The following is a 16,234-nucleotide window of genomic DNA, read 5'->3' on the forward strand; positions in this document are numbered from 1 at the left end:
CTCATCCCTTGTCTCTTTCGGGTCGCAACTCGACAGAATATCTAATATTATTGCGCAATGGAAAAAAAAGAATAAACGCAATTTTTTGTTAATTTATTTGATGTTATATCTTATAATTACATTTTACACCCCTATGGGTATTTGAGAAGCCCCAGAATTTGTAATAAATGAATTTCTTGGAGCGTCTTTGAGAGAAAATGATTCAAAGCTTTGAAAAGCGGAGAAAGCTCAAACAATTACCAAGATATGCCCATATGCACGATGACAATTGTTGCCTACTTACTTTATCATCTTTAACCCTCCTTAAATGCTCTTTAGAAGTCCCGACGCACACAATGCAAACGATTCAAGAAAGAAGATAATTTCACTGAACTGAACAAAGATAAGAAGAGATAATTAACGCGTTGAGACTGCGAATGTAAAATATTCTTCAAGGTAATCTTAATTATTTATTTAATTATGTTTGGTTTTTAAAAATTTGTTATTTTTGTTTTGTGTGTGCAATAAAATCGAAATAAATTCAATGCGAGTAAATTGAAAATGTTGGGAGGTATTGAAATATTACGAGTACGTGCCAATATTGAACATTTTGAACATTTCCAACATGTTGGCAATCAAATTAATATATTGACATGACGTGGAAACAATGGACGCAATGCGCTATATTCGAAATAAAATAACAATAATATTAATATTGGTTTAAAATACTATAATTCAATATGAAAACCATTTAAATTTAATAGTGAAATATTAAAATATTAATTTTTATTTTAAAAGACGTCAAAATTTTGTTTTTTCACATTAAAATATTTATTTTCAAAATTTTTAATTACAAATGCTAAAAATCAATTTAGAAAAATTTTAAAAATCTATTTTTACTTTAAAACTACTTTAAAATCAATTTTTTCGGATTTAATTTAAAATTTTAGTTGTTATTGAATAAAATCCTATTTTATTCTGTACAGTTTACATTTACATTGCTTATATTGCTTATATGTAAATGTTTCGCGGTGTCACGATCAGACTGGTAGGGATGAAGCTTGGCAAACAGAAAATACACGAAACTACCCCAGCCCCACCGTCGCGTAGGCGGAGTCCGATCAAAAGCTCGCCGCGTGATTGGAGGGCAACTGTAGGGTTGTAGCCGCACACTGTAGCCAACTCACAGCCTTGCCGCTTTCGCATAATGCGCACCCCGTCGTTCACCCCGCCATCCCCTTGTTGCGCTCGCTCCCGTTCGGGGGTAAAGTGGCTACACACGTTTCGGCATCTGTGTAAACCTAAACCGATCTGCGCTCGTCGCCCAGCTCTGGCTACACTTTTAGTTTGCTGCCAACCAGTCATCGTACAAGACGTGGGGCACATTTACCAAAACCACTACCATCACCATCATCATAGTGACAGTTACAACACAACAATATGTGTATGAGTGAAAAATATTAACTTTTATTCTGGAAACAAGACAAACTGTGTGACCAAAACGAAAAAGATATGAGTTTACCAGGAAGTGGAATGGACATGTCTGCACTAATGTCCCAACATCCAGTGCTGGGTGCAATTCCACCAGCGTTTTTCCTACGCGCTTCTGAAAGATACCAGCGCACACCAAAATGTGCCCGATGCCGGAATCACGGGGTTGTCAGCGCGTTGAAAGGTCACAAGCGTTATTGCAGATGGCGTGACTGTGCCTGCGCGAAATGCACCCTGATTGCTGAACGGCAACGTGTCATGGCCGCACAGGTGGCGCTGCGTAGACAACAAGCACAGGAAGAAAATGAAGCCAGAGAATTAGGTTTGCTTTTTCCTGCTCCAGCACCACCAGATACTCCACCGTCGGAAACAGCAAATTCTTCCAATTTAGGCATGAGTCCAACCAGCGCGAATGCAAATGCTAACGAAAATGGTTCACAATCCTATCCGGATCAGATGGGGATGTCACCGACGGGTAGCACAAGTCCAAATTGTAAGTTTAACCCTTAAAAAATTGATTTTTCACCAGAATAATTATAATGATTTTTAACCCTTTGGAAAATACGCGGATCAATTAAAAATAATCACGTAACCACTTCAACATCCCTTAAACCGATCGACCTCGTATTTATTCTTAATTGTTGCTCATTTATTTTTGCGTGTGTAAGTTGTTCTTTTGTTTTGCGGGTTGTTTTGTGGTTTACCCTTTGGATTTAATGACTTGCACGGCTTGAAAAATGCAACAACCCCTTGTTTGTACAGTATCCATTACGCGCTGCGGGTGCGAAAGCATATGTTGCCATGCAATTAATGTCAAGTGAAAGCTCTGAGGGTTGTTATCGTTCATCTTCATCTACTTAACATGGTTAAACACAAATGAGGGATCAAATTTTTTTCCCTGTTGAAATGATACTCGAGAAATTAAAAAGTATGAAACTCTAGAAGAAAACAAAATTACAAAGAAAATTAAATTTTTATTTTTAAAGGTTTCTCGCTGGAAATAATTGAAAAACAAAACAAGGGTGCTGAATATTATTTTATTATTTTTTTGTTATACTTTTCATGAGGTTTGTGTAAATTTCGTGTTTTGTACTTTGTTTCCTAACGTGGGTTTCATCGGGTGTTTGTTTTCCACTCGGTGCTGCTTCTTGCGCTCCCACTTTCTTTCGAATGTGTCGGAGGCTTTTGTGTTCGCTGAATGTTGATGTTGATTTAACAATTAGCCGATTTGCGCCGTCGTTGGCTCGCTTTCGAGCGCAAACAAGTTGTTGAAAGCGACTCGCGCGTCGAGTGTTTGCGCATCCATAGAGTTACTTAGTAAGCATCGAGTTACCACCGATTGGTTGGTTACTATTTTGTTTGCCGTTGACATTCCGGCGATAAATCAAAGCGGCACCACTCTGCGCAGTGGTTGTCACGACACAATATTTAAAATCAGGCAAATATTTGAGAGCGCATTTACGGGAGGAGTAGAGTGTTCGTTTGTTCGCTAATGCTTGGAGACAAAAATGTATTAAACATTGGTCAACATTAGAGAATGTCACAAAATCACAGGCCGCACATTTAACACAAGACAAACGACGTGTTTATTTTACTAAATGTGTTACAACATACAAATAGAAAATTAAAATCAACACGTTTCGTTTTATTTTTAAATTTTGCATAACGTTTATTTAGTAAAATATAAATTTATTATTGATTTTTTTTCTGTGGTTTAAAGTGCAACTTCCTTCGACATTAAATTTCCAGTTCGCTTGTGCATTCATCCATTTGCTGCGGTGGTCCGAGGGCCGTTTGTATTGTTTTGTTTCGAGTGCATGAGTTGGCCGGACCACTCCCGGCCGTCGCTTTTCTGGACTGACTGAATTTTCCCTTTTATTTCGGATCGAGTGCGCTGGCGTCGAGTACCAACCGGCCGCTGAAGACTGTTGAGACTGAAACCTACACTTGTCTCGATTTTCCGTGCGGGCAAATTGCAACCGAACGCAAATGTTTTAACTTTTAATTGATGCGAAACACACAAAATCCAGCGTCACGGTTTTAAAAGAAAACGTTTTTGCGCTAGAAAGGGGAAATTAAACAAGCGCGTAAAATATTGTGTGTATGTATAAAAATAGGGGACGTTAATAATTAATTAGCGTTCGACGCTCATGCAGAATATCGTCGCCTCGGGCGGCTTAATGAATAATGCGTCAATTAGAGCGTTTAAACGCGTCAGCGGGGGCGTAGAAAAGCGCGAGCGTTTATTGTAGACGACGCTGGGGGTTGAAGAGAAGTAGGAAAAAAAGTAAAAACAGGAAATATCAAGTAAAATGTGCTCGAAATACTTAAAAATCTAGAGAAGCGTTAAAACACCTCGAATAGTGTTACTGGCGCATGCAACATTTGTGCAAAACACGATGCATGCGAAGGGAAATGTCATCCAGGTGGAAAACGGAAACATACTTCAAAAAAGACGACGCCATTAAATATTCACACTTCAATCGGCGCCATTTTGCTTAGATTACATTCATTACATTTACATAAACATTAACTTTATATAAAAGAATAATAAATAAATAAATCGATTATACAATGCAATTTGCAATGTGTAGGTAAGTGTAGTTGCCTATGTAATGAATATATCACAAAGGGGTGTGAAGATCTGGCAGTAAAACAGCGGGTAGGAAATGGTACGATCGCAACAGAAGCGTGTCGACGTCGTTAAATCGTCATTGACACAATTAGCTTCGAATAATTTACTGCGATAATGTGCACTGAATTGCTTCACACCACACAATTATAAACTTGTATTGTATTGTGCTCATGGTGAAAATATAAAACAAATTTATAGGTTATAATAGGTTAGGTTACTTCTAAATTTTTAGGCATCCACATAATTTTACTTTTCTATTTGGTGCGCTTGTGTAAGATGTCTTCATTCGTACAAATAATGACATCCGACATTCCTTTCGTATTGCGGCATTCCGCAAGTATCGTTTAACGTTAATGAAGCATCCGCAAAGCGTTTAGACTTTACTTCCCCCTAGTCCTACGCTCATGGCATTCCATCTAAGTGGATATAATGAACACGTTTCACGCCCAACGGCCTATTAAACCTAATGACATTGCGTTATAGACCTTTATCATTTTTTGTATCATAACCTAAAAATTTTATCACAATTTCTTTTTGTTTCGCAGTAAAACGAACAAAACTGGAAGATGATTCCGATTCGGAAGAAGATTCAACTCGCATCACTCCCAAACGTCGTAATTCTTCCTCACCGACATTAGCAATGCCACAAACATTCAAAGATCACACCGCTGCACCCAACACTCCATCACCTGAACCTCCACAACGTGAACGCCGCTCACCAAGTCGCGACCTGGATGTTGAAGATGACAACTCATCAGAAGCACCTGAAAATCTTTCTTTAAAAAAAGAAAGTCCGCCGAGTCCAAACTCCACCATGCCAAACCCATTCAATCAACCTTATCTACCTTACCATCATCCAAACTTCCCACCACAATTCTCACCATTCCATCACTTTGCAAATGCACATGCCAATGCACAACGGTCACCAGTTGATGTCCTTCTACGTGTATTCCCTGGAAGACGTCGTAGTGACGTTGAAGCAATTTTACAACGCTGCAAAGGAGATGTACTACAAGCAATGGAAGCAATGGTTTCCGGAGCGCAGGAACCCGACCAGGGATGTCCCACACCATCGGCATTCTCACCTCTTGGACCTCCAAACAGTTTTCATCGTTTTTCACCATCCAGGAGATTTCTATCCGCGCCATATGCAGGAACCGGGTATCTATCCACTGTAATCCGCCCACCTCAAGAATATGGTCTACCAATGGTCCATCCTGACCTCTACAGCGCTGGAGACAAAACCACCGCGTCTTCTCCAGCCTCCAACACCGGATCCGATAAAACATCTTACTCGGAATAGCAATTTGGAAGGTGGTAGGTTAAAAATCACACCGGCTGTTTATAATTTAGTATTTTAAGGGTGAGCAAGTAGTAGGGTGAGTGTGCATATTGATAATTGCCGGGGTCGTTCCTATTATGCATGTAGGTGAAGTGGTGCTGAAGGAGATGGTTGCATACGGCGGTTTTCAACGTTTCCGCTTCAACAATCGCATCGAAATTTAATTACACATTTGAATCGTACAAACCTACAGAGTGTTTGAAATAAATTTCTATTATTTGACCAATGCATGTGATGATTGTTGGCAACACTCACTGGTGTGGGTGAATAGTCTGAAAAGGGGAACGAAACAAAAACCCCGTCGCTTGTGAATATCGTGAACATTGTGCCGGAGTTTGGGGGCGCATTGTACCTCTGTAGCGACCAGCAGCTCGCCGGTGAATTATATTATTTGGCGGGGTGCGCACGCTCGTTTTTTAATAGCAACGACCCCCGCGACTCGAAACGTATAAAACCCATTCACCACCGACACACGCGCTATGGCCACAATACAATAGCGCATCCAGATACAAAACCAAATTGAAATCAAGAAACATCCAGAATGAATGAAAATTTGCTTGTAGTGTAAAAAACAATGCTTTAAACATAAAATTTAAAATGTTAGTTGATTAATTTATTATCCACACATATGTATGAATTATTATTGAGACATGTATATAATTTTTTTTAATAATAACAATTTGTAATTGTAGAAAATATTAATTATATTTAAGTGTAGATAAAATTTAAACAAAAACAGTCATTAATATTAAAAGTGTACATTATTGCGCTTCTAGGTATAAACTATTTTAAAATATTGATATAATCACAATCCCAACTATTATACGTAAATTGTAATCAATTAAAACACTTTTAATCAGTATCTTCGTAAAAGACATCGGAAATAACGCAAAACTATAGATATCAATGTAAAAATAATTATATATTGTATTAGACAATGTAAATATTAGTATAAATAAAATATTAAATTAAACGTATAAAAATTATTTGGTGTTAAATTAAAAATTTTCAGATTTTTGAATTTTTTAATTATGTGGAGGCGCCGGGAGTCATTGCAATTGTCACATCAAGCTATACATGGCGTGATTACATGTAATGTGAGTATGAAGTAGTCATTTGCATATTTAAATTATGTACCTACACGCGTCAAAATCATCACAAAAGCAAATACGATGTGTTTACGGAGTTCAACGATTTTATTTTGTTTAATCTACAGTGTGTACGTGATTATAATTAATTTTTTGGAGTTTAATCCGCGAAAAACGTGAAAATTTTAGTTTTTGTATGATTATTCTGCTGTTTTAATTTTTTTGTGAATTTTGTTAGAAACACTCTGTATTTCACTATGTTTTGTAATAATTATTAACACTGAATAGCGTCGCAGGCCTGCGTTACGTTATTACGTCGCCAACGTTCGAGTGGCGTTCGTTGTAATGAGAAATTTAACAGGTCGCTGCGTCCCGTGCGTTCCACGCAAATTAATTCAGTTTTGCGCGGAATTATTTCGTCTAGTAATCAATTTTACACCCCTGTTACTCTAATAAACGTCGCGACGCCACATGCATTACAAGTTTTGTGATATTAAAACATTTTCTATTTCTATTTTACTCACAAAACGCAAAATTTAAACTCTTCTTTGAAATATTTCAACTTTTGTAATCCGATTCTTAAAAAAAGAACAACATGTAACAGTGCTTGATTTAATCTAAAGTTTTACATTGTGTAACGTTACATTTTGGTCTTTTATTGTGTCTTTTTTTTAATATAAAAGTGGAGGACTTGCTTTTCTAAGTAGTACCCGAAAAGGTATCAGTTATCAATCCGTTTGTCTTGTTACGATCACTTACAGATGGCAGATAGAAACGATACACCTACGCGTCTCTAAAGAAACTAATTGAAAACCGAAACCAAGAAGGGTGGGTCTTAATATACCGGTGTACATGCGCCCCACATACTGTCAAGTATTTACTTTTATTCAGATCGTGAAAAAGATAAACGGCATTCAAAAAAATTCAAAATCAGAAAATTTACGTAAAAAATAAAGTTTTTAATCAAAAATAATTTAATATTAATTAGCTGGAGCAATATTCCAGTATCTATCAATTGAATTGCCCACTCAATTGTCTTTTGTTTCATCCCTGTGTTAATAACAAATGTAATATGTACTGTACGCTACGCCACATCAAGGACCGCATCGCACACAAGCAATATCGAATTGTTTTGTCTGCGGTACGCGCATTGTTGTCCGACTGAATTCAATTAGGATAATATTAGACGTGTATCCATCCGTTTGTGGGTTCCAACCTCATAAACACACACTCATCGCACACACCCCCCGACATTCGATAGCGATAACCCAGCGTAGGGTTAACAGGAGTGGGCAAACGTGCGAGAATATGCGGTTAGCGTTGCAAACCCGAACGGTGGCTGCAGACCCGCTATTCGTATTTATATAGATGTATTAAGTGCCGCCGTCGGAGCAAACGTCGAAACGGACGACATGCACTTGGCTGTCAGCGGCAGGCGCGGCCATTCGGGAGGGCGCTTCCAAAGGGACAATAAGAGATAACTTATCCGCGCCACGGAAGATCTAAAACGGATTTAGACACCCTTTTTTTACTAAAAGTTTACCACATTTAAACATTTATCAATAAATTTGATTTTTGAATTGAAAATTCATTTTTTTAATTATTTTGCTTTAAAATGATAAAAATTGATAAAAAACAAGAAAATAATAAAAACCTGATTAATTGAGGTGTCATCTTGCACGACACCAACTTATCTTTCAATTTCAATTCCTTATAAATTCAATTTGAAATTTTTCTTCCATTCACTCTTCTCAATTCCGATTTGCAGACGCGGCAAACAATGCCGATAAAATCGAAAAAGCGAAAATTCGAAGCGATTCATCTTGGTTATACTCGTATATCCGCCGTTGCGTTGTTTAATATTAATTTAAATATCGCTAACGACGATTCCAATGCACCCCAGCTAAGAATTGTATGGAAATATCTGTAGCATGCTTCTTCAAGCTACGCGAAAAGAAATTTTGTGCAAGTGGAATTTTTCAATTCCGCGTTTCGTGCGAGAGAGGGTGGCGGAGGAAGCAGAGCTTGACGTCGCGCATCGCGTCGAAGCGGAAAATTTAATTATCGCCAACCATCGAACACTATATATCTATGCGGCGTATATAATACTCAATACTCGAACACAGACGCAGAAATTGAGAAATACGCAGCCCCTTTACGACACCCCCGTGTTTGGGTGTAAGGAACGAGCGCGACGTGGTGTCGATGCTGTATTAACGCGGATCGCGAAGGCGCGAAGATCGCGCACAATAGGAATGCTAATAGTATTTCAATTAAGTTTCATACGCTGACATCCAGGGAATATTTCGAAAATGCATTTGAAAAAATAATTGGATTTGAATGTTTTCTTGTTTTAACCTAACCTCAAATGTTGCGGACAATTAGTGTGGTCAAGTTGCGTATGCAATTTAATAAGCCACTTAAATGCAGCTAAGTAAATAAAAAAAAAACATTGATAAATCAAATAATAAATAAATACCTATTGAAATCAGTACATAAAAATCTTTTCCCACATCATATTGTAAGAATTAATTCATGTGAATTAATAGATATATCAGTTTGTATATTATAATATAATTTTTTGCTCACCCCTTTTAATATCTCTGCTGGTGAGTATATGAATTGATATTTGTTTAATTGGCCAAGCGTAAGACACGCACAATAGCCACACAAACCGAGGGGATTGAAAATTGAAAGCAAATTTCTATCTAGATACGAGTGTTGAACAAAAAATAATTTTTTAATTCAAGTATATTTCTATATTACTACTACTAGTAGTCTATTACTTGTGTGTTTGAAATTAGATTATTATCGTGATTTCAGCGGTTGTGCCTTAGCGTTTGTGTTTGTTTCGCCGCCATTATGTGTCCGCCGCAGACGATCCGGCCGGCGTTCGGCGCGGCGTCGCTAATTCGATTGCAATTGTAAAGCAATTGCATGGCGAACGCCCGGAAGGCTAATTGTTCGTGTTCGCACCACGCCAGGCGATTGTCAACTGCGCGTATTTAAGCCGCAGTTTGGTGCGGGAATATTTTAAAGCGTTTTAATCTTCGACACGCGACTTTCAAACCAGAGCGCACGTATTTGGTTAGCGCTGATCAAGTGTTAGGCAACCAACAAAACAAATGTCCATGTCTAGACTTTAGATTTTATAGAATACAAAAAGTATTGAGATTGAATTAAAATTTTATTGTGATGGAGATTTGGGGTGTGCAACGGGACAAGAAAATAAGTCCTAGTGGAAATGACATTTGACAATTTAAAAGGGTTATTATACACTGTGGTTATATTTATTTAATTTTTTTGGTTAATTTTAACAACTTTTGGTTTATTTTTCAAAAAATATTTTTGGAGACACAATTTTTTGTGGTTGTATTCATACATTCAGCATTTGAATCAAAATAATTTTCGTACCGATGAAAAGCAGAAGAGCATATCAGTGTTGGTTGGCTGTTTAGGTTGGTGTAGTTGGAAATAGAAAAGGTCACTTGAAGTGCCTCGTGGCCTTTCGAGTGGGTTTTCTGCTCCACTCCGCACCGAAACGATATCCATTTGATGCAAGAACCAGGCGAGCGAAGAAGAGCCAAGAGTCGAAGAGATAGAATTGAAAAGTTGGAAGCGTAGGTAGAGTATCAATAGCCGAAACGAAACTGGAGTATCTCCGGAGACTCCTCAAATGGAATCTCGTGCTCAATGCTCCACCAGAGCGAGTTTCTTTATATCGGCGAGAGAGCGTTGCAAGAGTTACGCGTGCAAAACGAAAACGTTTTATTTCACAAGTGGTGGATGCTTCCTTGCTCGTAATATGAGAAAATGGTCAAAAAGTCGGGATGCATGTAGTTTTCTAAAGAATTTCATTTAATGTCCACTTTTGGGCATTGGGAAAATCAACGTCAAAACATTTTTTTACCCAATTCATAACCTCAAAAATAAATATATAGCAGTAAAAGTGATTTTTTACATTTTTTTTTTAAATTTAAAATACAATAGAGCCTATCAAATTACCGGAAGTAGCAAAATATCGAAAATCAAGTTTATAAGCTTGTAAATATCTGCGTGCAAGATGGCGTCAGAGTTAGCCACCGGCATCACGCCTCATTTACCCTGTAATTTTCGGATTAGCAATGTGAAACTGAAACTGAATTTCAAAATATCATTCCGCTTGATACCTACGAGTATTATATTTGTAGCTGTGTTTCTAGCGTATTATATTTTCCGGATGGCAATATGCGTTTCATTTTCAACGCATTGTTACACCCCGAATAATACAAAGCTAATCGTATAATAGGGCGTACAATGTGTATTAATATATCCGTCTCCCTGGCGCATTACAATGTTGGCACGTTTGTCAAGTATCAAATAACTCACTCTGGACGACACCCAACTTGAACTACAAATCGCAACACAATGGATTTAATAAAGGTGGGATGCAAACATGATCACTAGGTATACATATGGTTTTAGTTAGAAATATTAGTAACTAATATGGATATTATGGACTATAGGTATGAGTATGGAAAGTAAGATGGCTGCCAAAATGAATTTTAATGTTTTTAAAACTTGTTTTTGATTGTGGCAGACAAGGGTTGTGATATAAATGCGTAAATGCTTAACAAATAACCACCTAAAACACCCGGGGGAGCTATATACAGGCCACCACCCCTTTTTTATTCCAAAACCTTGACATATGGCAGATGAGCAGTATTTAATGTCATTGCAACTGTTCTACTCTCACTCTCGTCCATATTTTACCCACAATAAGTTGGTTAATGTATTCGTGTAGCGAATTCAGACAGTTGCCAGCGGGTAGTTTCTAATTTTTTTATTCCAACACACTTGAATGTACAGCGAGCATCTTATACGTTTGTAGGTTTGCAGATAGGGTTGGTTTGGGGCGAGACTTTCTGACGGTGGCGAATAATGCGCGATTCTGCATTTTATTACCCCTTAAACTCGCTTAAAGACACACTTCTTTCGTTTCGGTTGCGATTTTTCGCGTTCGGCAATGCGGACAGTCAGAAAGCGATAACATGCAAACGCGAAGAAAAAAAAAATACATAAAAAGGGTGGTAAAAAGTGCGCGGACTGTAAAAGATGTTTGGAAACACTTATAGCGTGAACCCGTCGCGTCGTAAAAGAGTGTTTTTATTTTAATTTTATGCGTTTTGCAGCATTTTATGCGCAGGCTACTCTTATATCACATTATAAGACGTTAGGGGTAGGTATGGACCTAAAAATGTAATTTGTATTTAAATTACATCGTCACACTTTTTTAAGAATCATAAAAATGCAAAATTTCATACGGAAAAAAATTATATTAAATAAATTGCGTATAATTGCTTTATAATTACACTTTATCGGATCATAATTTATCTATTTGGACTGCTGGGAGTTGAGAAGGTGTGAAAATTTAATGAAGCGAATATTTTGCGCCAACTTTCGAAACTATTATATACGATCGTTGCCTCCCCAGCAGATTTTCGGTCTCAATATTCTGAATCTTTACATAACCTAACAATATAACGTTAAATACGACCTGAACGCGCGCACAGAACCGCACAAAAGAAGCATAAAGAGAGACAATAATTCTATAAATTCTCTAAACTTTGAATGCGCTCCTCTTTACTTGTTCCCAACGCTCATCTTTTCTATAATGTGTTAACTTCCACTCCGACTCACCAACCCCAAAGCGCTTAAGGATATTTTCTTAAAACTTTGTTTTGAAGTGAAATTTATTTGCAAATTTCAAAGAAATAAAAGTTTGTCCGCCGGCGCAAAGTAAATGAAAACGCCCAGCGGGTAAATTTATTTCAAAATTTCATTAACATAATACGCGTGGGAGGAAACCAATCCAAGATGGCCGTTGCCATGAAAAAAACAAAAGTGAGGTTAACTTCTAACCTGTGTGTAAATTTATAGTTTCATGTAAAGATTAAGCTGTAGTATTAGAACAAAGCAGTGTGATATTAATGACGAAAAGGTATTATCATCTAGTATCCGGAATATAACCTATAATTCGCATTCAGCGCAACACAATGCAACACACAATAGGCACACAATAATACCACGCGTGATATATATTCGCGTGCGTGAATCTGCGATCATATAACAGACTAAAACAGAATAAGCAGACATGGCACTCAAACTCGACTCTAAAATACGCATTGTATTGTTTTAGCGCTTTTAGTTTTGATGGCTGGCGCGGCGCAAGGGAGACGGGCTGGCATTTAAACGGAATTATCCATCGAAAGGACGAAGTGGATTTTGGCTGCGGCAAACAATAACACAGCGCGTTGACTCCTCGTCGAATGGAGCGTTTTTCAGCGAGAGTTTATAACAATGACAGCACCTAGTGGGAGGCGGCTCACATTCGCACAGTGGAAACTCCGTTTTTTGTTCATGCGTTAAACGATCCACTTTTACAGTCACAGCTTGCGCGCGCGCACACACAAATCAACGGGAATGAGTGCCCATGACTCCCATGTATCCACATGTTGGTTTTTCCATACTGATGCCTTTTGTTTCCGCGGCCCTTTTCAAAATGGCGACCGTGTGTACAATTGGACTCCCACTGGGATCAATTCAAATCTACTTAACTGAAATTATATAGGTATACGCTTTGTTTGTGGTTTCAATTCAAATTTTAGTAATTTTAGGTTGGATTTTTGAATAAAATAATGAAATAATTACGAATACTATGATTTTAAACGTAAATATTTAAAAATTCGCCTGAAAAAATTAAAATTTAAAAATAAGTATTACTCAGTGATTTAACACATAATTGATTATTCAATTTGAACAATAGATTTCATTCCTATTCAATGCCCTTTAGTGGTTTTAGTTTCTGTTCGTTCATGTCGAATGAAGGCTTCGGTTTCTGTTTCTTTCAAATCGTTTGTGTGCCATTCTTTTATGATTTTGTCCACATCGCATTCGAGTCGAGTGGTATCGTATCGAATAACAATTCCTTTTCTTCGCAAGCGCTCTTCTGTCAGCAGTTAATTCATTAATGTTTATTTCGATGTTTAGTTTAAGTGTAATTGTAGGTAGACCGCATATTCCTTTCATGTTACTCGTATACTTGTTTAAATGGTACGCTTGGGTATTGTATTCGTATTATATTCTTTGTAAACGCAGAATATCACTGAATAATAGCTTTGATCTTAAAAAAAAAGGATGATACGTTATACATTAAATCATCTGGCATCCATCTTGTGAGTTTTAACCTTTAAAATTTTAATTTAGGTTATGTTATGTTGAAATGTCAAAGAAACGAGGAAAAACGTTGGAGGCCAACGGGAAATTGTTTCTGAGTTCGACGAGGCGGCAAATAAAGAGAATCTGTTTTGTGTTTCTTCTTTCTGCGTTTGTCGCGTTGTTTGCGCCACGATCTCAACCACCCCTCGGTGGTTGTGCGCTCGCGGGCATCTCATCTCCGCATCCGCGACAACGACTTCAAGACCGCGCCGTACAACTGTGTACAAAACAAATTATATACCATTTTGTGAGCGTTTACGACCTGCGTCCTCGAGGAGGAGGACTTAAAAGCGCCGCTGAAAACAGAAGCGACTCGCCGCCGCTTCCGGATGTGGCAAAAACATGGCGACGCATGAAAGCGAAGTATAAAGAGATCTTGATGATCCAGTCGAGCGCGACGGTGTATTTTCTGTTTGTCAAGACATGAACTGTTCCGAGCACACTTTACAAATGCGACAAAAAAATAATTTTTTAAACATTGATTCAGATTATTATCAAAATGGAACAATATTCTGTCGTTGAGATAGTCACTTATGCTAACCGCCGGCGGTTTCTTCGATGCAATATCTCGACGATGTCGGTCTTCTTGGGCGTGTGAATGTTCAATGCGCGGAATGCGAAACGCAAGGGAAGCGGCTTACAAATTTTCAATTGAAACCCGCCAGCCGCACACTCACACACGGGCACGCCACAAAACCGCGTCTTGTAAAGTGCTACCGTCACCTTAACGCCTTCGCTTAACCCTGTGGGTAAGTTCTGGGTTGCGGGTTGGCATGGGGGTGAAGCGAGGCGCGATGAAGTTGGGACCGAACGGGCATATTACTATTGCTCGCGTCTGTATAGATATAGGCCTTCTCCCTTTTCACCAGGCGTTTCGAGGGGAATTTCAAGAATTACAACTATATTTTGACGTTTTCTCGAACATTTCGTGAAACTCGGAAAGTCGGAACTATGCGTATCACCTCAACATTTTTCAAATTTATTTGTTTTGTGGAATGCATATATCTAAAGTAAATCTACAAATGTAAGTATAAATATTATATTAAAAAACGTAAAATACAAATCAATACAAAATTATTAAATTATTAATACAAATTATTAATTTTTAAAACAAGTTTTTTAACGTGATTTTTAATTCTTTTATTTATTCACATATTGCAGCAGGTAAATTCTCCATGTAAAATTAGGAACAGAATAGTGTGTTTCAAACGTTTTTATCTATTGTTTTGGTTTTGATAGACAAAAGTGGCGTGATTTTTGTTATTGTTTAACGTAAACAAGTCAAGATATTTGCTTTCTTCTAATGTATGTTGCGGCCCCTATATATTTTCCAAACAACTAAAGCATTCTTATCGAAGGTAAAACAAATTTGAACCACGAGGGGGCGCTGGTATTGCTTGAAGGTCAATATATACAGTTTCCTAGTCGGTCTTTCCATTTCTATTGCTCCTGCCATACATTGTAGTTCTTGTAACCTATACAAATTCATAACTTTTGTAAAATGTTAAGAAACTTAATTTATCACATTAAAAACATCTCAATTACTGAAAGAATAGCCAGCACCTCTCCTCTCTCAAGATCAATATGTACGACAAGCATTTTACGACGAGATGTCGAAGACAGAAGAGAAATGTTAAGATCAATGCCAGCCCCAGATGAAGGAACTATTGGTGAAAAAGCAGTGGACATTGATAGACTTCTTGCTAAGTAATTATAACTGCTAATATTCTGGTATTGTTTATTTAATATGATTATATTTTAGTAAAATGGATATATTTCCTGATGAAAACTTACCAAACAAACTATTTAATGGAGTGCCATTTAGGGAATTGCCTATTTTTAACATCAGAGTGACATCAAACAATACTATTTTGTCTTTGACTGATAGTAAGGGTACTCCTAAGATTATCAGAAGTTGTGGCATTGAAGGGTTTAAAAATACTAGGAAAGGAACCAATATTGCTGCACAAGCTACAGCAATTAGTATTGCCAGTGTAAGTTATGGCAAAAAAAGGTTTTAAATTGTATATATTATAATAAAAATATGTATATTTTAGCGTGCCTTAGAAAAAGGTATAAAAACCGTGCGTGTTCGTGTACGAGGACTTGGACCCGGCAGAATGGTGTGTTTATAACCAATGAAATTTCAAATTGAGTCTAAAATTAAAATAATGTTACAGTCAGCAATCAAAGGACTTGAAATGGCTGGCATGGACATTGTTTCAATCACTGACAGTACCAGAGTGTCTTGGAATCCACCCAGGCCAAGAAAACAAAGAAAATTGTAAATCTTGTTTATTATATGTTTAATTGTTTCTAATTAAACGTGATTAGGGAATGTATAGTGTACAACGCTAATTATAACTTAACAGAAACAGAATTATGGTTAAGTTAATTCTAATCACTTCTAAATTAGATCGTTTTTAGTATAAAACAAAATTT

The 16,234-nt window shown here is 37.3% G+C and overlaps 2 protein-coding genes across 2 annotated transcripts; both read left to right on the forward strand.

The window, feature by feature from the left end:
• Positions 1-1,339: 1,339 nt before the first annotated feature.
• Positions 1,340-5,479, forward strand: LOC135801938 (doublesex- and mab-3-related transcription factor A2-like). Its single transcript, XM_065315475.1, has 2 exons — positions 1,340-1,963; positions 4,651-5,479. The coding sequence occupies exons 1-2, from the start codon at positions 1,492-1,494 to the stop codon at positions 5,406-5,408; spliced, it is 1,230 nt and encodes a 409-aa protein (XP_065171547.1). The 5' UTR covers positions 1,340-1,491; the 3' UTR covers positions 5,409-5,479.
• Positions 5,480-15,213: 9,734 nt separating this feature from the next.
• On the forward strand, positions 15,214-16,172 carry LOC135801937 (small ribosomal subunit protein uS11m-like). Its single transcript, XM_065315474.1, has 4 exons — positions 15,214-15,499; positions 15,555-15,786; positions 15,850-15,915; positions 15,973-16,172. The coding sequence occupies exons 1-4, from the start codon at positions 15,294-15,296 to the stop codon at positions 16,078-16,080; spliced, it is 612 nt and encodes a 203-aa protein (XP_065171546.1). The 5' UTR covers positions 15,214-15,293; the 3' UTR covers positions 16,081-16,172.
• The last annotated feature ends 62 nt before the right edge of the window (positions 16,173-16,234 follow it).

The sequence above is a fragment of the Atheta coriaria genome, unplaced genomic scaffold (assembly GCF_025399875.1).
Source record: "Atheta coriaria isolate IRGN ID8LTWV9N9 unplaced genomic scaffold, Caltech_Dcor_3.1 hic_scaffold_14_pilon, whole genome shotgun sequence".
NCBI classification, from domain to species: domain Eukaryota; kingdom Metazoa; phylum Arthropoda; class Insecta; order Coleoptera; family Staphylinidae; genus Dalotia; species Dalotia coriaria.